Source organism: Pollicipes pollicipes, unplaced genomic scaffold (assembly GCF_011947565.3).
Source record: "Pollicipes pollicipes isolate AB1234 unplaced genomic scaffold, Ppol_2.1 Scaffold_4295;HRSCAF=5057_pilon_pilon_pilon, whole genome shotgun sequence".
NCBI lineage: Eukaryota > Metazoa > Arthropoda > Thecostraca > Pollicipedomorpha > Pollicipedidae > Pollicipes > Pollicipes pollicipes.
This window is the reverse complement of record NW_023596461.1, coordinates 27,857,422-27,881,036: the sequence shown is the minus strand read 5'-3', so window position 1 is coordinate 27,881,036 and position 23,615 is coordinate 27,857,422. Positions and strand designations below refer to the sequence as shown.

At 53.4% G+C, this 23,615-nt stretch overlaps 1 protein-coding gene across 3 annotated transcripts in view; it reads left to right on the top strand.

The window, feature by feature from the left end:
* Positions 1 to 22,741, top strand: part of LOC119096417 (uncharacterized) — a 54,444-nt gene extending 31,703 nt beyond the window's left edge. For 2 of the 3 annotated variants that reach the window (XM_037219310.1, XM_037219313.1), the window contains exons 2-9: positions 10,088 to 10,195; positions 13,663 to 13,817; positions 14,646 to 14,926; positions 15,315 to 15,773; positions 17,331 to 17,497; positions 19,623 to 19,826; positions 20,604 to 20,771; positions 21,849 to 22,741. In XM_037219310.1, the coding sequence (XP_037075205.1) occupies positions 10,088 to 10,195; positions 13,663 to 13,817; positions 14,646 to 14,926; positions 15,315 to 15,773; positions 17,331 to 17,497; positions 19,623 to 19,826; positions 20,604 to 20,771; positions 21,849 to 22,102 (1,796 nt within the window). In that variant the 3' untranslated portion in view covers positions 22,103 to 22,741. Of the gene's footprint in view, positions 1 to 451; positions 579 to 10,087; positions 10,196 to 13,662; positions 13,818 to 14,645; positions 14,927 to 15,314; positions 15,774 to 17,330; positions 17,498 to 19,622; positions 19,827 to 20,603; positions 20,772 to 21,848 lie in introns of those variants that run through there. The other variant, XM_037219311.1, reaches the window with a different exon arrangement.
* Positions 22,742 to 23,615: the final 874 nt, after the last annotated feature.

Genomic DNA, 23,615 nt, shown 5'->3' with positions numbered 1-23,615 from the left:
CAAAAAGTGAGACAAGTCATAGAGATTGCAATCATTCAGGGCAGGAAGTCTTTTGACGTCTTGCAGAGTTTTTCGCATTTCAGAGGGCACGCTTCTGTTTATCTCTCCGTGCATCTGACACGTCATTCGGAACTATCGACATGCACCGGCTGCAAAGTTTACAACCGTCGCCCTCGTCACAACAATATGCAGCCTGAAGCAATCTTAGCCCCCTTGCAAACATCGCAAACTCGTTTGTCTTCCCAGGAATCATTCTCTTTCACAAGCCATTGTGCCAGCGGGTAACCCGTTGGCCTGGCTTAGCGGCAGCCCGGTGCCGCCCGCGTGCCGGCCCGGTCCGGCGGCGTCTGGGGCGCCTGGCCGCGCTGCTGACCCTCCCTCGGCCGCGGCGATGCCACTTCCGCCAGCTTGCGGCCCAGCTCTCGGCCCGTTAGAAGCCGTCGCAGCCGGAGCTAGCGCTGGATAGGTGTCGGCGGCGAGCTGCAGCCGTCGCAGTCGCTCGGCCGGTGTGATCGTGGTCTGCTGACGGTGCCGACGGCGCCAGTGCCGGCCAATGGACGCTCTTCGCCGCCGCAGAGGTACATGTTCTCCGCTGCGGGGGCTCCGGGGGTCAGCGGTCCGACTGCCGCTGGTGGAGTCGAGCTGTGAACTCAAACACTTGCCCCCATACACCATGTAATTTGTCAGTTTGCTGGCTCATTCGACAGTGGAAGGGCAGCATGCCATTGAGACCGAGACGGACGCTAAAGAGGTCAATCGCTCAACAATTATTTTGCAGTTAACCGCCTTTGGCACCGTAGCGAAGTTTTTGGTAGTGCGGCGAAACTGCATCCTGTATATTTCTCTCCTATGAGCGTCGTATTTAATATCAACTGTGCCCCTGATACGTTTGACCCTTAGATTTCATTCAACTCAAATTCGTGTACGTTAAGTGTTAAGTTCAGTAATAATTAATGCTGAGTTAATCTCTTCAGCAACGACGGGAACTGATCACTGTACGTGGTATTGGGTTTTATATAGCTTTCACGCATTTAGCAAAAGAGTGCACTACTTACAAAGCCAACCCATCATCGCCAACATTGGACTTCACCGTGAATGCTTACGAGGGATACTGCAGGTCTAAAGGATGCTAATCTATTGGCTTTTCTGGGAAAAGCCTGTCAAAAGCGCGCACACGTTTGATGTTAGATTTTGACCGACACTCGAGCCTCTTTCGATTTTACAAACAGGTAGATCCTCTGATTTCTGACGTGTGCTCCAACATTCTTCTCAATAGCAATTTGTTGGCCGATTTGCATATTCGTACCGTACATGCATGTGGCTCGGTACTTAGGGGGCACGGACGTGAACGTCTGTAGCTGGGTAACCCCCCACATAATTGTAAAACACTCATCAAGTGGTTAAAATTTGCAAAGTAAATGCACAACATTGCCTTTTTGCAGTACAAATCCGTGGTTACGTACCATTAACGTACACGTAATAATTCAGCCGGGCAGTTGAAGCGCCCATCTCATTCTGCATATAACCGATGAAGATGACTGCAATTACTGTGCATTGATCACATTACCTTAAGCGATCACCAGCATTTGGGAGCCTACTATGAGCGCTGCCCCACCACGGCTTCACGTCCATCCGAGTGCTACTGGCACGGGAATCGGGCGCCCGACCTAGCTGTCCATCGACTCACGAATAACAACTGCATTGTGCATCTTTTTTGTAGTTTTGCACACTTTCACTTATTGCGTAGTGTTAAAAAATTCAACAAACCAGCTGTAATGGGAGATGGCAAGTTCTGAGTTCTTGTTTGAGTGTTTGTTTTTTGTAGTTACGTCCCCATAACAACGAAAGTGGTGCACGTGATTGGTTCTGTATACAGTCAAATGCGGATGGGTCGTGATGTTTGAAAGAAGTTGATGGACAATTTGTTGTATCACACTTACTGACCTATAACCCTGCGGATGCGTGCGGAAATACTGCATCAAATTCAAAAGTGGTGCGTGACAAATGTAAATGCATGTTTGAAGTGATGATCACTGTCATCTTACTTGTTTTGCCCGATCCCATAAGGTTTGAAACTGTATGCCTGTCGCTCTCTTACATTGCAACTATTTTCTACTAAGCAGGAATGTTTTATCGGTCACACAAACAACAACAAATTGGCAAAATGCAGCGCATTTTCAATAATCGGACTGAAAATGCATTATTAAGATCCAGGCTGAACCTTTCTATCGAATGGATTTCTGTGGTCGGCGCGCACGCTAAGCAGTACTTGCTGCACAAGCTCGGACCCCACCACCCGGCCGTGAAGCTCCCGATCAACGGCAGAGTTTCGCGGCGAAAGTTTAACGTGCTGCACTGCTCGGCACCGTTCGTCCTACCCTACGACATCGCCTGATCTTAAGCGCGGCCTCTGCCACCTACCTCGGGTCATCCCGGTCAGGGGCGAACACCGACCTCGGGTCATCCCCGTCATCAGCGAACACCGACCTCGGGTCATCCCGGTCAGGGCAAACACCAACCTCGGGTTATCCCGGTCAGGGGCGGATAGCGAGAGCCTGAATCGACTCAAACCCACAGGGCCACTGGAGAACGAACTGCAAGATAAGCACCCCAACCAGCAGCTGAGTTATCGGGATGGACAGCTAACGATGATCTCCAATCATCAAGGATAAAGCCAGGTGTCTTTTTGTGGTCTGCTGTCCCCGCACCCTCACACCCGGGAACATGACACCACAGTTTTTTTATGTTTCCTGACATGGTAAAGGGACGGCTTTCAGTTCCTCTAAAAGGGCACGCAATTTTTAAAGGCCTTCCAGTGCACGTGTCAGGTAAGATTGAACCGTTTCGGGCGAATATGCGAATAACGTCCTATTCAAAACACGGCGTTTGTTGTCCTCCCTACCCCTCACCCCCTCACACCCACCCCGTCAGCGGATCGGATGCCGGTCGCTCGGGGCGGTCGGACGTGCCAAACGGGCCGGACCCCCGGATCCACCGGACCCCCGGATCCGCCGGACCCCCGGATCCGTCGAACCCGACGGATCCGCCGAACCCGCCGAGCTCGCCGAACCCGTCGGATTCGCCGAACCCGACGGATCCGCCAAACCCGCTGAGCTCGCCGAACCCGCCGGATTCGCCGAACCCGACGGATCCGCCAAACCCGCCGAGCTCGCCGGACCCCCGGATCCGCCGAACCCGACGGATCCGCCAAGCCCGCCGAGCTCGCCGAACCCGACGGATCCGCCAAACCCGCCGGATCTGCCGGATCCCACAGAGCCCGCCGGACCCGGCGGATCCGTCAAACCCGCCGGATCTGCCGGATCCCACAGAGCCCGCCGGACCCGACGGATCCGCCCAACCCTCCAGACACGACGGATGCGCTGAACCCGCCGGATCCGTCGGATCCCACCGAACCCACCGGATCCGGGCCACTCGGCCGGGGGCAACAGCCGCGACGTGTAACGGGAGCTCGCCCGCGGCAGGGAACCGGCCTCGGAGCTGCGGGACGCGCGCCGCCGCGGTCGCCGGCACGGTCGGCGGCGGCACGGACGCCGTCAATGGGGAGGGGCAGGGGCGCCTCCTGTCATCAGCCAGCCGTGTGGAGGTCGCGAGAGGCTGCGAGGGGGGCGTCAAGGAAGGGGGGGGGGGAAGTCGAATCGGTCTTCAGATACGGTTAGAGGCCTCGCGACGCCCTCACAGGGTGCAGGCGCCAGCCGCCGTCTCTCCAGGCACCGAACCCGTCCCACGGGCCACTGACAGTAGACTGTGTCGCTCCAGGCGCGCGTGGGACTCCAGGTGCGCTTGGTTTGTCCGTACCGGGACTTGGTCTGTTAGAACTGCAGTTCCATGACGCATACTCTTGGAGTGGGAGATTTAGGGGATCATTCCACATTTGTTATTTAGCCTTCATTGTGCCGTAGACTTGGCAAAACAATGTTGTTTTTTTTTTGCTTGTGTGCGATACGCGCCAGCTTTTTTGGGACGAATGGAGACGGTAGCAGGCTACGCACCGTCTTCAGTGCTACTGGCTGGCGAAAAGCAGATGGAAGCGAAAGCGGCAATGCCTTCTACGTCCAATGTTGATGTCTTTGATGAGCATGTTTGATATTAAAAAGCATGTGCGCCGCTCACCGCATTGGCATTATCCATGTCGTGTAATGATACTCTCGAGCCTTAAAGCGCTGCCAGCCGCACGGGGTACCACTCTGCGACCTTGGCCCAGCCCACCACCGAGTGGGGCGCTCCCCTCCATGCGCGGCCCGCCGGCGGCCGCGTGTCGCCCCAGCTAGTGTGCGTACGTACCCAATGCTCCCCCCCCCCCCCGAGCTGGCCGGACGTGAGTTTCAAGGCTGTTCTGACGTCACGCGTCGTGGGCTCGGCAAATTGACGGCAGACCATGGCCGTTAATTAATGCGGCCCGAGTGGCCACGCGCGCTTCGTGTGCGTCATTCCCATGCGTGGCGGCTAACCTTGGGCGCGTGGGGTGTTACTAAGGCCCGGTTCAGCACGGCCAGGCCCCGGTCCTCAACCGATCCGGTGCTGGTACGACAGAGGCGGTCTTGATTATCTTCTTTGTGCACCACCACCAGGCCTTTGGGCGTCAAACCCCTCCCATGTTTCAAGCCCGGCGCCCTGACGGGTGCTGGTAATTTCAACGAAACCACGTCGGTTATTTGGTATTTGTATGAAACCCGCGACATTCTGGCGCACCAGAAATAGCACGCGCGGTGCTACAGCGGCACGGCGTGCTGCAAAACATCTGAACGGTCAGCTAGGCGACGTCGCGGGCTGCGAGTTTAGTGGCACAGTTCCGGGTTACATGTTTAGAGTGGGTCTGGTAGGGGCGGAATTCGGCGTAACTGGCAATCTGTGGATGCGACGGGCGCGATGTCATCGGCGAGGGTATCTTCAAGCACTTTATTTATCTTCTGGTCTGTGCGCACGGATATCTTAGTTGCCGATAAACGCTACGCATCTCGATCGTTTCGTGACCCGCATTGCACAACCATATCCGAAAGTGAGAAAATGTTGGTTCATTGTGTCTTGTGCCGCTTTTCTCGCCAGGCATGTTTACCAGCATGGCCGAACTGTAGCCCCGGTCACCATATTATAGGCGATATTGCGGAGTGGGACCATCCTTATTGAGCCCATTGCGTTGGTGTTCAGATGGGAGAGCCAGACGCAAACTGTCAAAAACGGCCTTCAATATTGTAAGAACGCCTCTGTCTCAGTCGCAATGGGGCTAGAGCTGCAGATGTGTCTCCGTTCGCTCAGCACATGTCCGTACCCAGGTACTCTGCCAAACCAAAAATGCAAATACAGGTGAGTCGACGACGGCGAGTATCTGAATGAAGACAATTGCAGTTCACTCACGCCATTAACGGTGCATTCACGACATTAGACGCAATAAGGACGTTTAATTCGCTGACACTAGGCCATTAGATAGAAAGGGGGGTGTATGATGATTTCAAAGAATGCGACCTACGTCATCCGTGACACTCGTGACAATGATATCCAAGGGGAAAGCAGACGCGAACATCCAGTGCCAATGAATGTCTTTGGTGTTAACATTATATGTCCAGCCATCCAATTCGTGCATGGCGGCCATTTCAAACTACGACGCAAAAACACAGTCTGCTTTACCTGCTGGCTGCTAAGCTACGTATGCCACAATATGATTCATCAGTAACCGGCTTAAGTCACCAGCTTGCGGTCTTGGTGCTCCTCCATTCATGTCGACGGCCGCTTCACCATTCTACCCGCGCTCGCTTCGGAGAACGTCATCAGCCTCATACAGATCGACTCACTGCACTCGTGTGAAGACTTTCTCCCGGTCAATAAGATAAGGTCTGCACATTTGAAAGGACCTCGTCCACACATCTGAACCATTCCGGTCCATACGTCAGAACATGAGTGGTCCACACATTTGGACAAGATTGGTCCACGCACTTGGATGGACCTGGTCCACACGTCTGAATGCTCTCAGTCTCACACGTCTGAACACTCCTGATCCGCACGCAAGAACAGGGCGGGTCCACGCGCCTGTATGGGCCTGATCCACATGCCTGTACGGGCCGGATTAGCACGCCTGTATTGACCTGATCCACACGTCTGTACGGCCAGATCCGCCTGCTTGCATGGGCCTGATCCACAAGCCTGGATGAACCCTGTCCTGAAGAAGCCTCCCGCCACTGTGTGTGCGTCGCAGTTACCCTGCCGCAAGCCGTTATTTGGCAGCCAGTCGCGAACTGGTCGCACGAGGCGGCCGTTGGGAGCATGGCGCGTGCAGGAACGTGGCGCAGTACGGCCAGGCGGCCGCGGCGGAATATGGCGTCACGTGTACCCCTCCCCCTAACAGGCCGACGTCGCACCGCCATCCACCAATCGGCGCTTCCGAGTGAGAGGCGTCCAGGGAATAGCGGTGCTGGTATGCATGGCCTTGCAGCTTGACCATGAAGTAATATTGACTTCGGATCTGGATAAGATATTATACAGAAGGATCGCTGGAACATGTTGTGGCGCTTTTCTATTCATATTTACATTTTTGAAATGGTGCATGTCCGTCTACTTGCCATGGCACGCGTGGCTGCTGTTATGGCGCGTGCCCGTCTCCTAGTCTGCGCCGCGGCCTCGCGTTTTGGAGAATAGGGTGCGAGATTAATAATTGTTCGTAAGAATTGACAACATCAAGTGTATATATTTATTTATATGTGCATATAATTATATGTATATATTTATATGTGCATATATGTATATATATATATATACATATATATACATATTTATAGGTGCACGAAGTGGCGGTTGGGAAGGTGGCACGTGCAGGAACGCGTGCTCAAGACGACCTGCGCAATGTGCCTCCAAATATGTTAACATTATTGTAAGCATGCTTGGAAGCATGTTGTCACGGATACACCCTCATCTAACTGATCATCGTATGAGACATTGGTCCTTTGAAGGTGTTCTTTTGATATGCCTGATGATGTTATCTGGGATAACTGAACGTCGCGATCCGAAAAGAGCTTTGTTCAATTATCTGTTAGGCTGGGACCAGGCTGTTGACTTCAGTTGACAGGCTTTTAGTTGGATTCCTCTTGATGCGGGTGAACTTAGAGGTGTCAGAGAGGAGATAGTTCATTATACCCACATTGAAAGCTTTGTCCACAATCACAAATATACCGGATGTGCCATTCATTCGTGCGGTGATCTGTTCATTATTTCTTAATTCTTGAGTTGCGAAACGCATATCCGCATTCTAAAGCTTTGCTTGTGATCTACATAAGTTAACAAAAGCCTTAAAGCACAGTTTTTGTTCAGTATCTGCTTTTTGCACACATAATTACAAGCACATCAACAATCACTAAACGATACACATATAGAGTGATCACATATGATGTGGGCTGGACAGTCACCGGTAATGGTCGGTACCGGCCATTGTGTCTGGGCGCAAATGACGTATACAGTTGACGCGCCCTAAAAACTCAATAACTAACTGACTAGCCGGCCCTTGTGTCGGAGACGGTGCGGTGCATCCGCGGAGCGCAGTTAACAATCGCCGACTGGACTTCATTTCACAGACAGCATACGTTCAGGACAGTGAGCAGAACAGAGTGAGACTCTACTTTGTCAACTAGGCCACTCGACGTGTTGAACATGGAACCAGAAAATTGAGAACAGGTCATGACCTTGAATAATTATGGCCCAACAAAAAAGCTGCTGCCAAACTATACCATTAAAGCTATGAACGGTTGCGCTTCATAACGGTCGCCAACCAAGCATATCCCCATGGCATTACCCTGGAAAGCAGGCGTCATTACTGCCCTACACTGCGCCTGCGGAGCGCCTGTGTCCTGCTGATGATTCAGAGGTTCGTATGGAAGCTCCCGGCTTCGTTGGTGGATGCATTGTAAACAAGAATGGCTGTAGTCTGTTAAGAAACGGACGTCCCGCCGACGAGCGCTTTCTCACCATCATCTTGTGCTCACTGCTCTGAAGGCATTTTATCTGTGAAATAGAGCCAGGTGGCCGAGTGTTGGCTGCGCGCCGCGGCCTCCGCCAGCCCGGTGTTTTGGGTCAGCGTTTCCGCCGCCGCGAATCCCAAGAGACCGACATACGGGTACAAAGCGCAAACACCATACTGGCCGTGTCCGTACCGCATGATTCTTAACCTGCATGGTTCGACCGTCTGTCGGATGTTTGCGTTAGCACCGTCAGACTGTCAGTGCGTCAGTACTGTGTCCACGGTCTCGCACAGTGGCCTGGACGTGGACCGAGCGGAATGAGGAGAGCAGCGGGCTCTGCGCCGAAGCCACATACCGGTTTGTTGCCAGTGTAACGCTGCCAAGAGCCAGCGGCCTTCCGGCGGAGGCGCGCCTAGGTCCCTCAGGACGCCGGCGCTCCCCGCTCAGGTGCGGAAGTACACACCGGCTGAGCGCTGTGGTCGTCCCTGAGGATCCATGCCCGCCCGTGCCTGTCCCCGTGACGTCACGTCCCCTGGACGCGCCCCTGGCAGCTGTCTCTCTTTGACCAGAACACGGGTTCAAAACCCGCGCAACCGGTGGCGCCGGGTGCTGGCAGAGACTCGGGGTGAACGCCTCCCGGACTGTTATCGTCAACACGTCTGCCGGGGCCATATCCACAAGGATTACTGGCGCCCCTTCCCGTGACCTTGCCATTGACCTCTGTCGAGGCCGGCCGGCGGACGACTTTCCAGTCGCTAAGCCGCCACCGTGGCCTCGTCCACCTCACAGCCATTACTGATGCATTTCTTGCAGCGTTTCATTGCTGCGGGGGTGGAACTTTTGTAGCGTCTTTCGCACGGGGCGGGTGAGCCTCGCGTCAGGAGCCTGTCGCTGCGTCCGTAGGTCGATGATCGGCTTAGCCGACTGGCCTGTGACTCACGGGGCGTGGGTGCTGGCAGACGGCTGGCTGCTGCAGGAGATCTCCGGGTATGCCCAGCCGGGTGTCATCACTTATGCAGGAAGCGGAAAGCGGAGGTCGTGTTCTTAGGACTACGTGGAACGCCGGAGAAGGATACGCCTGGACGCGTGAAACGGATGACGATGTTTTGCGGACCGTCGATGCTGCTCGGGCCATCTTAAAGGCGCCCGTCGATGCTGCTCGGGCCATCTTAAAGGCGCCCGTCGATGCTGCTCGGGCCATCTTAAAGGCGCCCGTCGATGCTGCTCGGACCATCTTAAAGGCGCCCGTCGATGCTGCTCGGACCATCTTAAAGGCGCCCGTCGGTTACGGGTTTTTAACATCTTTCAAACGTATAGTTTCACGCGCTCAGTGTTGAAAGGGAAAATGACAGCTGGCTACACCTAGCACCTTTTCACAACCCTGCAGCGAGGCATTTTGTGGCACTTTGCGTTCGCTTGCGACCGGACCGTTTTACATACGTCCTTCAAACCTGTTTCCAAGGACCCGAGCGAAGCGATTCACGCTAAGTCCTTGTTTGTGACATATGTTGTTATGGGGCCGCTGAGTACCGTCCTACCATTGAGTTTTTGTTATTGGACGGCAAAAAACAACCACATAATAACACTCCTAAGATTTGAACGGAGGAAAAGATTGACGGGAGCTTTGTTAAATGCATCATGATTCTTCGCATTATTACCGTAGGGCCGTCGCCGCCTTTGGGCTTACCATTCGGTGAATGGCTAAAAACCCCGAATGACGAGCTGGGTGCCTCCTTTTCTGTTCTGTTGTCCATCACCTGCATTCTTCTCAGTGGGTGTGGATATCTCCTTATAGTTAAACAGTAGACGCTATCGTTCCATTTGTTGTTTTTAACTCATTCGCCCCTTCTTCTCCCATCAAATCCGTGGTCTAGTTTCTGCATAAAAACGCGTGCTTGTGAGGATGATAAAGTGCAACAAACTTGTATCAGCTGTCATGCAAAACGGATGAAGCTCGGCTTCTGCAGTGGCAAGACTACAACTGGAGCCAACCGCCGTGTGCTCCCGTTTCGCGCAGCGCTGCGCCCTACATCTCACCTGGCACAGTGCTCTGCCGGGTGCGTAGTCTGCTGCTCCGCGACGACAGCGCGCACCACTGCTTCTGACCTCACCGTCCTTCGTTACAGTATGCTCACTATGGAGCGACAGTTTGGAGCACATGCGGAGCTTCGCCAAGGATCTGATCGACCTACGAGTGCTCCCCATCAAGCTACTCTTCTTCATGGAGCTAGCAGGTGAGTGTTTGCAGAGTCGGTGTCGATGATGGCATCGGTGTGCTGTCGCGCCGGTCGGCTCCTGGTGTGACCGTCGCTCGCCCGCCCTCCGCTGAATAACTGGAGGGCGGCCTCACCCCTCTGACCCCTGTCTGGCCCGCCGAGCAGCCAGGTGCTAGGGTAGCAAATATTGCTCAGCTGCCAATAAAGAACGACTAACAGCACGCTCGCAGTGTGAGGGCGATTATCATTGGCTGTAGTGGCCACGTCAGCTATTCAGCAGGGAGGCCGCAAGGTTGCAATGCCACTGAGCTGCAGACGGAGAAGCATGGACAGACAGAAACGTGTCAGATATGTCCGAAGGCACATGGCTCAAACGCTGACAGATGTAGCAACAGTATCGCAGTGTACCCAAAGCTTTGCCGTCCGTGACGAAATGGGGCCCGTTAAGTTCAAAGCTAGTGGAGATAGCCGTCATTAGTAGCTTGTCAGCATTCACCCATTTCCCATTTTTCTTTTCCCAACCATTTTCATCGTATTTTAGCACCATATATGTCGGCTTCATCAATAAATTCTCGTGTCAAGTATGATAGGTCAGCTCGAAGCAGCCCTGAGAGGGGTGCAATCGCTGGTACAAACAGAATAATTTAATTGGACACGAAGTGAATACACTGGACATTAAGTGGACCACTCTTCGGCCGTTCAGTGACTTCAAGGAGAGGAGTCAGAGCGCGGGGCAAGACGGTCGCAGGCCGGCTGGAGTCGCCCCCCACCTGCAACAGAACACAAATCCGTGCCTGACCGACGTGACATGCATGAATGCTTGCGATGTGACAGTCTGCATCTACCGATGTGACGAGGTGTGCACGACCTGGCGGCAACTTCAGGCGATGGTAGCGTGCGCGCGCCGCTCGAAAATTCCTGGCCACGGCGCTGCACACGACCGTAAGCACCGTGCACGAAAGGGGTTGCTGGCCGCCGGGCTGGCATGGCGTTGCGTGCTACTGCGAATTATGAAGTAGATCACGAGCACTTTGCAGTGAATCTCGCATACCTACACGCGCCGTGCACTTTGTTGGATGGGGCAGTACGCAGTCGGGTAAGGACAGACTGCGGGAGAGGGCAAACCGAGATTAATGTGCTGGCCAGAGCTGCCTCCTCGAAGCTGAATCGCTGGAGCGTTGCGATTCGTCATCCACCGAAGTGCCCGGAAATTCCAGACATTTGGTGGCGTGAAAGGTCAAAGGTTAAAGTCTACCTATGTGGATGTCATATTGGGACAGGGGTGATCCCTCAAAAACGGCATTTCCATGCGAATCGTGCAGTTAGTTCTAATCATGAATGTCTCTCCGATCAAAAGTATGTAAAAAGGCAGAAGGACATGGCAGGCTCAATGATTATCATTACCGCAACGCTTTAATGACACAAAAAGACTATGCACTAGCAACGGTAGACCAGGTTTAATCCAAGTAGCTTCATGAAGTGCTAGACAACGACAGCCCTTTCCGAGCGGCTGCCAGAAGATTGCAGATGCGACATATGGGGTAAGTCAAACTTGTATTTATGTACAGTATTTAAAAAGTCTCACGATCCTGCACTCACCATGACGACCTGTCGAGCAGTCTGTGTGAGCCTCACCTGACGACCAGCATTTGATGAAGAGGACCCTCTTATCTGACCTTGAAACGGCGCTTATTGCGCCGGCCCCGGGACACGACTTCCCTAATGTAGGTCAGTCGGGCGACAGACGCCCGTCATCCGAGTACACACCATCAAACAGCAGACGGATGATATGACGTCATGGCAGGCTGGATGCTTGGCCCACTTGGCCGGTTGCCAAGCGCCTCGGCTTCCGTGAAACGTTGCACCGATATTTTGGTGACCGCGCTCTTAGGGTCACGGTCTAGCCACTGTGTGTCAAGGGCAGATGGCGCGGCATCCGGCATCCGGCATCCGGCAAGGGATTCACCTGTCCTTGGCAGCTGCCTGACCAGAGGAGAACGCTTTCATTGCGGGTGCGCGCCAGGGCAATGTTTTCAAAACACAGCCGCCTGCGCGTTTGAAGGCCGGACTGCAATGAGGGTACAGCTTGTGGCCATGTCTCATTGTAGGGTCTTTCACGGCCGTAGACAGTGCTGTGTGCTGTGTTGTGACGGCACTCCTCTTCCTCGCGAGATTATTTCTACTTAACATTGTTTGATATATCTTGGTTGGGGATTTCTTTTACTGCACATTGAATATAATTAACCACATATTCAACCGGTGGGTTTGAACTGCATTGAAAAAAGATGCATGAACAAATAATTAGCAGAGAAGTACCCACAACTAATGTTGCAATAACACCTCACCAGGCAGGGGTGCCTCCTAAGCAGACCGGTATTTTGCTTAACTGTCCAATAGATTATCGGGCCAATGTCGTGCTTTATGACGATGATGTCGTCCTGCACTGAGAGATGTGTCGACTGCTGCCAGCACTCTCCTCTGTCCTCATCAGTGAGCCGTGGCAGCAACCATCCACTCTCCCGCGTCCCCTCACTAGGATGTGATGACGTAACCATCGCCTCTCCCCCAGCCTGCCGTGGGCACTGGCTCAGCCTCTGCTCTCCTCCGCCTCCCGCGGCGGGATGCAGCCAAAGAGGTCTCTACCCCTCCCCTCCTCCCGCCGCCGAGAGGTAGCGAACGTAACCTCTGCTCTACTTCCCTCCCTCCTGTACGTGAGATGGAACGACCGCTACCCAATGCTCTCCTCATCCTGCTGGCCCGATGCGGCGAGGCAAGGCTACGACAAACGCTTGCCCCTTATCTCTTCCTCCTGCGCTGAGGTATGAGGTTCGCGCCACTCGCCCGGCAAGCCGCAGCCCGTCACCTTATAAAACGGCCAAGGGTGAGCCTGGTAATTCTGTGAAAGAATTACCTGGTTCTCACTCCCCTCTCCCTCCCTAGAATCGCCATGGGCTCGTCTTTCTGAGATGTATGATGTATTTCCCGGTGCGATATGTCTGGAAAAGTGCAAGGATTATCACGCGCACACGGTAGCCATTAATGGCGATTTGACGCATGCGAGGGTATGCGATTTGGCATCTACCTGACTGTCAAACTGTGTCCGACTCAAATTTAGCTTGCCCGCCCATCGTGTTGCCAGCGTTATCTCATTGAATTCCACGACACTGCTCTGACCAACGATGAACGTAATACAGACAGGTCGGCGCTGATTATTTCAGAGCCGCGAGTGTAAACGGATTGGCTTGTTTTAGACTTAAGTTCACCTGCGTCATTATCAAGCCGTTTACTAGCATGTGTCTACTCCGATTTGCTACTCGTCCGCTGTTGTAAGGGCGTGTACCATTACCTCATTGGCTGCACGCATGACTGGCAGCTTGCACACCTCTGTGTCCCGTGTGGAAGCTCCCCCCCCCCCCCCATGCAGTCGATCCGCCATCCATCACGCTGGGAGCGTTCGGTGACGGCCACGCCGCCTCTCGTCGCAGGCATCGTGACGATCTGGCCGCATATATCGACGCATATGGCGCACCTGCGGCTGACGCCGGACGAGACGGGTCTAATCGTGATGCTGGGGGGCCTGGCCGGCATCGTGGCCTCCCTCTCGGCCGGCTACATCGGCGACAAGATGGGCAACTTCAAGGTCAGTCGGCCGGCGGCCGCGGTTCGGCAGGGGCGGTCGCGTCCCGCCCGGTGCCGCCCGGCCGGCGGGCGCGGGGCGCGCCGGGCGCGGGAGTGCGCGGGCCGCCGGAGCGCGCCCCTGTCAGACGGCGCGGGAAGAAACGGGCGCGGAGACGGAGCCACGGCCAGAGGCAGCAGCGGACGTCACAGCTCAGTTCGATGATGGTGCAGGATCGAGTGCTACTTTTGTAGCGTTTGCGAGCGTTCAGAAGCCCAGGGATGTTTATTTGACCGCGAGGTGACTGTGATCACAGCATTGCGGATAATATCGCGAGTTTGAATTCTCAGCTTCCGACGCAAACACGGGGGCTGAGAACAGGCGTCTGGCCTTTGAGTTAGTGGCTGTTGGCCCTACTGACGAGCGGTGCAAGTGTGGTTTTATTTATTCATGCTCTACACTCGTCATTATACCAATGCACTAGTTGTCGTGGAATATGGTGTGATTATAGTAACAGATCTTACAACGCTAATTCGGTAATCATTATTCAAAATGCATGCACCACCGATAATGTTATGGTGGTGAAATGGATAAATGGATATAGATAAATGATAATGGATAAAGTTATGGCGCGCGTAATCTCAGAAATATCAATCTCAAAAAGAGAGACATCTTGATGCTAAAACTGACCTTCAGAACAAAGCCACATGATTATGCAACCATATTTGAAATGTCAGCATCGTCAAGCCTTGTTCGGAGACCGCTCACCAAGCCGTCCAAACTATTCGAGGCCCCCCATGGGTCCCCATGATGGTCTGCGCACACCACCTGCTGACGTTGGCCGACCTTCAGGCTTACCTGGGCCTGGCCCTGCTTCTGGAGGGCGTCACCGGTGTCGTGCTGGCCTTCCTCCCGCCCGCCATCGTGGACGTTGCGCCGCCTGGTGTCGCCGCCATGGAACACGTCTGCGTGGATGACTTTCTGCACGTCAGATGGCAGCACGATCGGTGTGTGCAGCACCCCGGCTTGCCCGAGCTGAACCTGACGCTGCGACGGTGCGTGGTGGCGTGCCAGTCGGTCAACGACTCAAGCTTCGAGCTTGGAGGTCTCGCTTGCGGCATCGGCGACGACAGGTCTGTGGTGACAGCGGCCGTGGGGAAAGCGATGGCTTTGTGAGAGTCCTTCACTCGATACCAGGCGTAGGACGGTCAGGATTTGCTTAGATCTGTCTGGGATCATTCGCTTAAAGCTGAAGCCACAATTGTATTGCTTTGATGAAAGACCTTCAAACCTGCTACACCATGCTGAACGCGTGCTGGTTGTCTTCCCGTGTCTAACGCAAGTAGAACATTAGCTAGCCTCCAGCACACCAAAGTGCATGCAAGCCCATCCTTCATATTGAAGCTACAGACAGTATGTTCCATATTAAACATGGCTCGCAACAACTTTTCCATTTGTACACCGTCACCGTGCGTGACCTCTCCACCACACCGCCGTCACCAGCGGTACCTCCGCCTCCAGGTGCAGCGTGCTCTTCCCCGAACGGGGCCTGCCGCCGGCCGACGCGCTGGATGTGCGCATCGTCAACTCGACCAATACATCGTCGCAGCTGCGGGTGCTGTCCGTGGGCGTGGGCGGCGTCACCGGCCTACTGCCAGTGACCTGTCCGCGGGTGGGGCTCGGCCTCTGTCGGCTGCGCTGCGCCGACACGGTGGCGCGCGCCGACGTCTGCGCGCCCGACCAAGACCGCAGCAGCCACGCGCTCACCCTGTCGCTCTACATCGGCCTGCGTGTAGTCTACGCGTTCTGCCTGGGTACGACCTACACGCTGATCGACACGGCGGTGTTGTCGTTCTGCGCCCAGTACGGCATCGACTACGGCTTCCAGCGGCTTTGGGGCACGCTGGCGGCGCTGGTCGTGTCGCCACTGGCCGGCCGAGTCATGGACTGGCTCAGCTACGGCGGCGAGACCAACTTCAGGTGAGAGCGGCTCGGATCAGGCAGGACAAAACCGGGGAGGAAAGACCCTTCAGGGAGGTTATGGACTGGCTCAGCTACGGTGGTGAGACCAAATTCAGGTGAGGGCGGCTCTGACCAGGGAGGATAGACCCCTCAGGTGGGGTCAGAGGATGGTTCAGGTACGGCGGTGAGACCAATACAGTGTCAGACTAGCACAGGCCAGCTCACTGCTTCTCGGATAGGATCAAGGGCCGGCTCAGCCTAGGTGGAAGACGACTTCCGGTAAGGTCGGCTCGAGTTAGGAGAATGTTCACGTCGGATGGCATCATGGACTGGCTCAACTTCGCTATGAATTTAATTTCTCGTAAAATCATCTGAGTACGGCCAAGAGCCAAAATATAGTAACGAATATCTGAGCCGGAGATTGGTGAAATAGGAAACCATGCTTCAAATAACGTAAGACTTTGCCAAACAGCCTGGTGTATTCATGTCATCGGCGACCGAGTTACGTCAGATAGATGCACTCCTCATTGAGAAATGTGCTCTGAAGGCTGGCGTGGCGTGCGCCCGCCATAACCAGACATGTGTACACGAGCGAGATTAAGCGCACAACAGTCACGCTAGGTCGTCTCAACAGTCAACACGCGATAAGGAAACAGCATAGCGGACAACCGCAAGCACTGCAGTGCTCCGGCTTAGGCGCCTTCAGTCATGCAACGGTGTCACTGACCGGTGGGGAACAGTTTGAAAGGAGCATGCCACCCTTCTGGACTTTTCACTTGTTGTTACATCAGACACGTACGATTTGATCAGTAGCACCAGTTTTCTCGAAATCCTTTTCTCGAAACAGGCCCTTGCCCACCGGGCTAATCAAAAACGTTTTTATTCGCATCAGTAGAGGCGCGCACGATGCTTGTCACCACTACGATAACTGGGACTGCAGGGAAAAAGCGTTGTGTTGTTACGAAGTGTAGGCGGCGTAATTTAACGTAAACGTAATTAAAATTGATGTCCTTATCGTGTCTTGACGATGCTGCAGTGGCACTACCCAGTGCTAGTATTAGACGTAACTAGTCCTGATATTTCACTAGAGTATGTTTTTTTAAGTATGCCGAAAAGGTTAGACGTCCTGTTTAGGAAATATTGTTGATATTTGTGTACCTAGTAAGCTTGCGGCTATGTTTGCGTTTCGATAAAGTGGTCTGTCATAGTATATGAAACCGATGAAGCGCTCGCATATACTTAAACTTCGATATCAAATTGCTTGCTGGCCAAGGTTCGAGAATGTATTCGAATCTTCTTGATACATAAAGTGTGCGTTTGATCCCGCAAATGACTAGTCGCCAGCTCGTTAAGCTCTTTCTGCTGTGATCATGGATCGTTCGCATGATATTCGGCCAGAACTACATGAAAAATCCAAAATGGCAGGAGTAAAAAATGGCATGTTTGTTGCCTATATATTTGTCATGCATTGCTTACAGGAAACCTGTCTGCCGAACTATGTCTTCATGACCTTGGGCACAATCCGATGGCCGCCCTCACATTCATCTTCACCTTCACTCACCTTCTCCTCTGCAGACCCGGCTTCTACATGCTCGGCGTGTTTCGACTACTCTCGCTGATCGTACTGTTCTTCGTCAACATCAGCTTCAGAAACAAGCCGTCGGAGTCACTGCTTAAGTACACATGGCGGCTGATACAGAAAATCGAGCTTTCCGTGCTCTTCTTCGTTCTGCTGCTCACTGGTCAGTGATGCCGTTACTTGGCAGGTGGTGTCAAAGCCAGAGCGCTGAGCCACAACTAGTTTCTCGATTTTGTTGTTGTTCGATCGGTGTTCGTTAGCTGTTGACGAGACCTCTTTGCAGCCACCCATGCGGCGTTTCATGCTGCTGTTGTTTTTTTCAGTGTTGAGGCCGCCACTCTCAGCACACTCCTTTTTTTGTCTGTCCGTGCATGTTCATGCCCCTTTTTATACTGATGTATTACCGCAAGGGAGCTTATGTTGTGATATTTTCTGTTGCCAAGACTCCATGAGCTGAAAAAACATTAAATGCCATTTCAACCGGGTGCAACTGGCTTTTGACATTTTTCTTTTTGCCGGCTGTTACCGACTTACCGGCCGGCTGCGGTTTATTAGCCACTGTACACCGTCCGGAACTCAGAATCCTACAATTTGCCAGTTGTTTTGCAGGTTAATGACAAAATGTAGTAGTTCCGTACTTTCTGTTCTGCAGTCAGTGAAGCAACAGCTTGCTGATTCTACAGCAGCAGGATCAAATGATACACTGCGTTGGCATTGCTAGGGCACCAAGCCTTTGCCGTGTAGCATTGACTAATCACTGTTCCTTCCTTGGTTCATTACTGCTTTTGTAACAAGGATCTGAAATGTATGCAGTATGCGTGACCACTCACAAGTAAGGCTTTATTCGGCTGTAGCTTAAACATGCGTTTAAAACTATGTAAATAATAATGTTCGGCATTACCAAACGTGGTTCAGCGTTTCGAGTGGAATGATAGCTGCGATGTAGATGCAGCTGACACTGGTGCGAAAATGTTATAGGCATTAAAAGTGTAAGCTATTGCTTGCTTTGTAAGCGTGAATTTAATTATGGGCCCGGACTAGGAGCATGTAGTCCATTTGACAAGTGACCACGCCTACTCCAGTCCATTTGTCAAGTAACCACGTCCCACTCCAGTTTATTTGACAATTGGCCATGTCCAATTTGGTGCATCCATGTTTTACGTCTTTGGCCGCACTGCACTGATCTATTGGTAAAATTAACCCATATGTAAAATCACTCTGATTTTATCGGATGTTTGTATTACCCCATGTCGTTAAAGGCATTCATATTGATGTGAGTCTAGGGATTTATGTGGCATTAGAAAGCAAGCCGCACTGACTCATTACTAATACTACCCATAGACAAAGTCGCTCTGATCTTGGAATCTACGCGTACGTGCATTGTAAAATAACTTAAGTATTAATAGGATAGGACTTTCCCACTTAGCTCGGTTCCTCATATTTCCGTCTTGCCCACGCTCCGCAGACTTAACAAGTGCTAGAACGTTTTTCCGTCCTGGTAGCTCAGTTAGAGCGCCTGCCTTCCGGTCCACCCATCCGTGGCGGGGTGTGTCCGGGTTCGTGTACACGCTCGCTTCTTGACTTGGATAGGTATGACTGTGGCCTGCGGCCGGTGGCAGTGTTAAAGGCCAGACAACGCCAGAGGGCAGGACGGACCGTGCCGTGCATTGCAGCACGTTAAACTTTTGCTGCAAAACTCTTCCTTTAACGTGGAATTGCCCCATCGGATGGTAGGAGTCAGGGTCCACACAACAAGCACGTGTCGATTTTCGGGTATCGCTCTCACTTTTACTGGTAACACTAAAGGCCAATAGCTGACACAATTTTTAACCAGCTGCTTATCTTTTTCTGCACACAATGCGTGCAGTAAAAAGCACACATTAAAAAAACGCACAAAGGCTCCTATCCCGGTAAGAAAAATAACGCATGCCAGTTGTGTTGTGTACAATTTTACAAAATCCCGAGAAGGCGGCTCCCGTCCCCTTCCTTTACCAAGGCTTACATAAAGATGGTACCAAACCTCACCGTTTAAGTATCGCGTTTTGTTCTAGTGTTCAACAAGCTCTAGGCCTGGTATAAGATCTCGTAAAAAACAAACACAGAAAGTTCGGTTTTGCCTTACTGTTCAGGCGCAGAAACCGAGCAGTGTGCCGCCTCCAGCGCGTCGAGCCAGAGAACTGTGCTAAAAACAATAAAAGCCATGCTCGAAAGGCCGTTGCCCTGGCTTCTACACTAAGGCTCTCCAACCGTCTGGTGCAGAGACTTCACACCGGCATCCTGGTCGGCAGGTATGGTGGTGGGCCACATCGAGACCTTCACGTACGTGTTCTTGGCGAGCCTGGGGGCGGACCGCACGCTGATCGGCACCACCATCACCGTCGGCAGCAGCGTCGAGCTGCTGATGCTGGCCATCTCCGGCTTTTGCCTGCGCCTGTTCGGCCACGTCAGCCTCATCGTGTTCGGCATCCTGCTGTATGGGGTCCGGCTGGTCGGTAAGTCCTGGTGAGCTGTGAGTTCGGGTTGTCGGTAAGTCCAGTCGATCTGTGAGTCCGACTGGGCGGTGATTGAGATCGACCCGTGGATTGTGCGGGTAGGTGATTTTGGATGGTCGGTGAGCCCGGTCGATCTGCGAGTCCGGCTGGACGGCGATTGAGATCGACCCGTGGATTGTGCGGGTAGGTGAGTTCGGATGGTCAGTGAGCCCGGTCGACCAGTAAGTTAGGCTGGTGGGTAAGTCCGGCTAGTCGTTCAAGTTCTCGTGATCTGTAAGTACGGCTGGTCCATGAATCTGGCTGACTGGTAAGAATCCTGCTCATATGATTCCGAGTGGTCCGTGAGTCCGACTGGTCGGTGAGTCCAACTGGTCGTTGAGTTCGACTGGTTGGTGAGTCCCTGGTAATCTGTCAGCCCGGCTGGTTGGTGGGTCGGGCTGTTCGGTAAGTCCGACTGACAGTGAGCTTGCTGGCTGATGAGCTCTGCTGATCGGTTGATCTGACTTCTCGGTAGTCCCAGTTGATTGGTGAGTCGGGCTGGCCGCTGAGTCCGGTGATCAGGCTGGTGTAGTTTAGAGTCATGCCGATTTGTACGGCCGGTTGGTCGGTGGGCTCGATTCGTGACCCATCCTGATCAGAGTCTCAGCGAAATCCGCGTGATGGCGGATCAGGCTAAGGTGCACTATTGTCATCAATCGTACTGACTCTGATGAACAGTTATGGCTTTCAATGTCGTTTTGCAGCAATGCCGTGTACTTAAACAACACTTCTTTTCAGGATACGCGGTGATCGTCGACCCGCGGTATAGTTTACTTCTGGAGACGCTAGATGGCATTGACGGCGGCCTGATGAACACGGCGGCTGTGACGTACGCCGCGTCCATGGTGTCACCGGAACTGGTGGCCACCGTGCGCGGTATTCTGGGCTGCTTCCTGTTCGGCGGCGGTAAGTGGAGCGCCGCATCCTCTGCCGTTAGAGATTAGGGTTGTCTGCAAGGTCGCAGGCTGCGGGTTATGTAGGACGCGCGTCGCAGCGTTTGGCGAACTCAGCCGTGCCTTGATGTTGGGTTATAGCTGGCTTGCTCAGGCAGCGATTGGCCGTCTGGTCTGGCTGAGTTTGTCGACTATCCCACCGGAGGACTTCGTGACCTTCCCAGCCGCAGTCGGTGCTAACTTGTCAGGGGATGTTGTGGCAGGCTCGCCATGCGGCCTGACTGGTTACTGTTTTTCGTCTACTGTGATTTATTGTCTCTTGTTTTGTTTTTTGTCTTTTGAACACACGAATGCAGGATCTTTTTGCCACTGACGCGCGTTCAACATCTCGGGAGTTTCTGATTATCTCATTTCCTGCAAGATATATGTTGAATATGGCACAATGTGTTTCAGTCTATGCAATTATCATCCATTTCAGTATTGGCTTCAGATTACTTTCATGTGCTTATAATCATACCGCTATGTGCCATCACTACAACCAACGTTTGCTCTATAACTTGCTTTAACCAGTACCTACTGGTATAATGAACGTCGATAACTCAAGAAAAGAATTCTGAGCTGGTATTACCAAAACAGCAGGAGCTGAAAGTATTTTTGCTTACGTCAGGTTTTTTCTTTACAGATGTCATGCTACGTTTTTAACGCATGACCCGTCCCCCAGGCGGCTATCGCAGCCCCGGCTAATGTTTTCGCAACCGAAATCCATGCGAGATGAGCCTGTCCTAGCTGACAGCACTTAGTTGCCTTTCAGTCGAGTCTCTGACAATGAACTCGGGCGACAAACCCCCATTCTGGATTTCTGACTTCCGATCCTTTCTTCGGGCTCCCTAGATGGTTTCGCTGTTGACCTGACAGCCTCCTCCATTTACTCTGTACTATAGGTTTCTGGCTTTCGACCCCTCCATTGGGCTCCCGCGATGGTTTTTCTGTTGGCCTGCCGGCCTGCTCCATCTCAGTGGCCCACTTCAGCCGCGCCGGCCCTGACCTGCCCTGCCCTGCCCCGCCCTGACCTGCTCTGACCTCGCGACAGGCCGCGCACTCGGGGCTCAGCTGGGCGGCTACCTGGTGCTGCGCGTCGGCCACCGGCAGTCGTTCCTGGTGTTCGCCGGCGTAGCGGCGCTGGCCGCCGTCGCTTACCTGGTGTTCCACGCGCTGCTGCGCCGGCGCCGCTCGCGCTCGTTCCAGCTGGCCGGCGGCCGGCGTCGTTCGCCGATAGTCGGCGGCGGCGACAGTGCCACGCAGCCGGCCATAGGCCCATCCTCGGCCGCCAGCAACGGCGCGTGACGAGCGCTGCGAGCCGCCGCCGACCAGAGTACACCAAACCGTCCATACTGTGCCGTGCGTTGGCTTTAATCAGTTGTCTTTTGTAGTGAGGCGTGTCGGATGTTGCTGGGGTCCGGGTATTCGCTGGATGCATTGAGTGAAGCCGACAAGCGCAGCAGTGGCCGATGAGGCACCATGCGATGGTGCCTTGTCTGTGGACTGCCGTGGGTGGATGGGTGTTTGAACTTTTAGTGGATGCGATGATGTATTGTCGATAAATGACTACCGAAATGCACCCAGAGCCGCTTGGTTGAACCGTTATGTTTGTACCTAGCATGTTTAATATTCCGCACCAGTGTCTTTATCGTTTGTTACTGACTGCATGAACTCCGACTGTTGCGCGTTTGCCCTGTCTGACAGCATCGCTGCCAGAGACTCGAGCTTTCACGTGTGAGTCCAATAATACCGGAAGTGTGCCCAATCTTGCTCTAGGAAGTCGTAATGCGCATGATGCTCGCAAATGCTGCCACGATGTCCGATCTAGTTTTGGGACCATGAAGCATCCTGCATTGACTAATATTAACTGAAGATGTTTTACATCACCGGAATATTGTTGTATTTTGGCATGTTGAAGGCAGCTACCCCCAATACAATGGTATGTCGCACAAGCCTTTAACGTGCGGGAAACTGGAGCGAACAGAGGCCAGGGGAGCAGGGGTAGGGGCAGATATGAATGCTGTCACCCAGTGTTGTAAAGAATCTGAGATTAACTCTAAAATGTTGGTGGGAAGAAACGCTAAAACCGGCTGTTTGCTAGCCTTGTAGACGTTTCGCGACCACTGTCGCAAAGCAGGCACGCGGCTGCAACGGGCAACATCTACCCCACAGCTGGCTCCCCTTCGCCGATCCTGAGCAGCGCTACAGATGACACACACTCTGAATGAGCCCAGCGTCATGTTCCTGACCTCATCTGCTCCACGCCGGGGTGACCGCGTTGCGGTTGGCCAGCCGCTTCCGCTCCGGCCTGCTTCCCTGTAGCGCGGCACACCATTCCGGGAGAGCGTGTTACGAAAGCCGGTCATGGTGCGGATACTGCTGACCGCGTCAGGTCCAGCCGTGGAGCATCGACGTGTTTGTCGGATGTATGTATCTACAACAGGGAAGGCGTAGGCGTCCGATCCTTGTGTTCAACGGCCTCGCCATGTTGAAGTTCGCATAGGACTTAAACAAAATAGCTTGCTATGTTGCATAGATGCACATGTGATAGGAAAGAGCAGCGCAAATGCAGGTCAGGCATATAACGACTAAAATACATCTACGGTGCCTAGTATATATTTTTTATTATTTTTTTAAATAATTTATCACGAATGGTTTGTATGGGTGATTTCGGATTCAGAGTACCTGCTAAGCATAGCTTGTTGCGTGTACCCCGAACCCACCATCCAAGCGTGCCGTCCAGTTCAACAGCTAATTTTGCCTCCGCCCTTTCGCCGGACAGGAATGCGGAGGGTTTTACGTGCCGCGCAATGCTGCG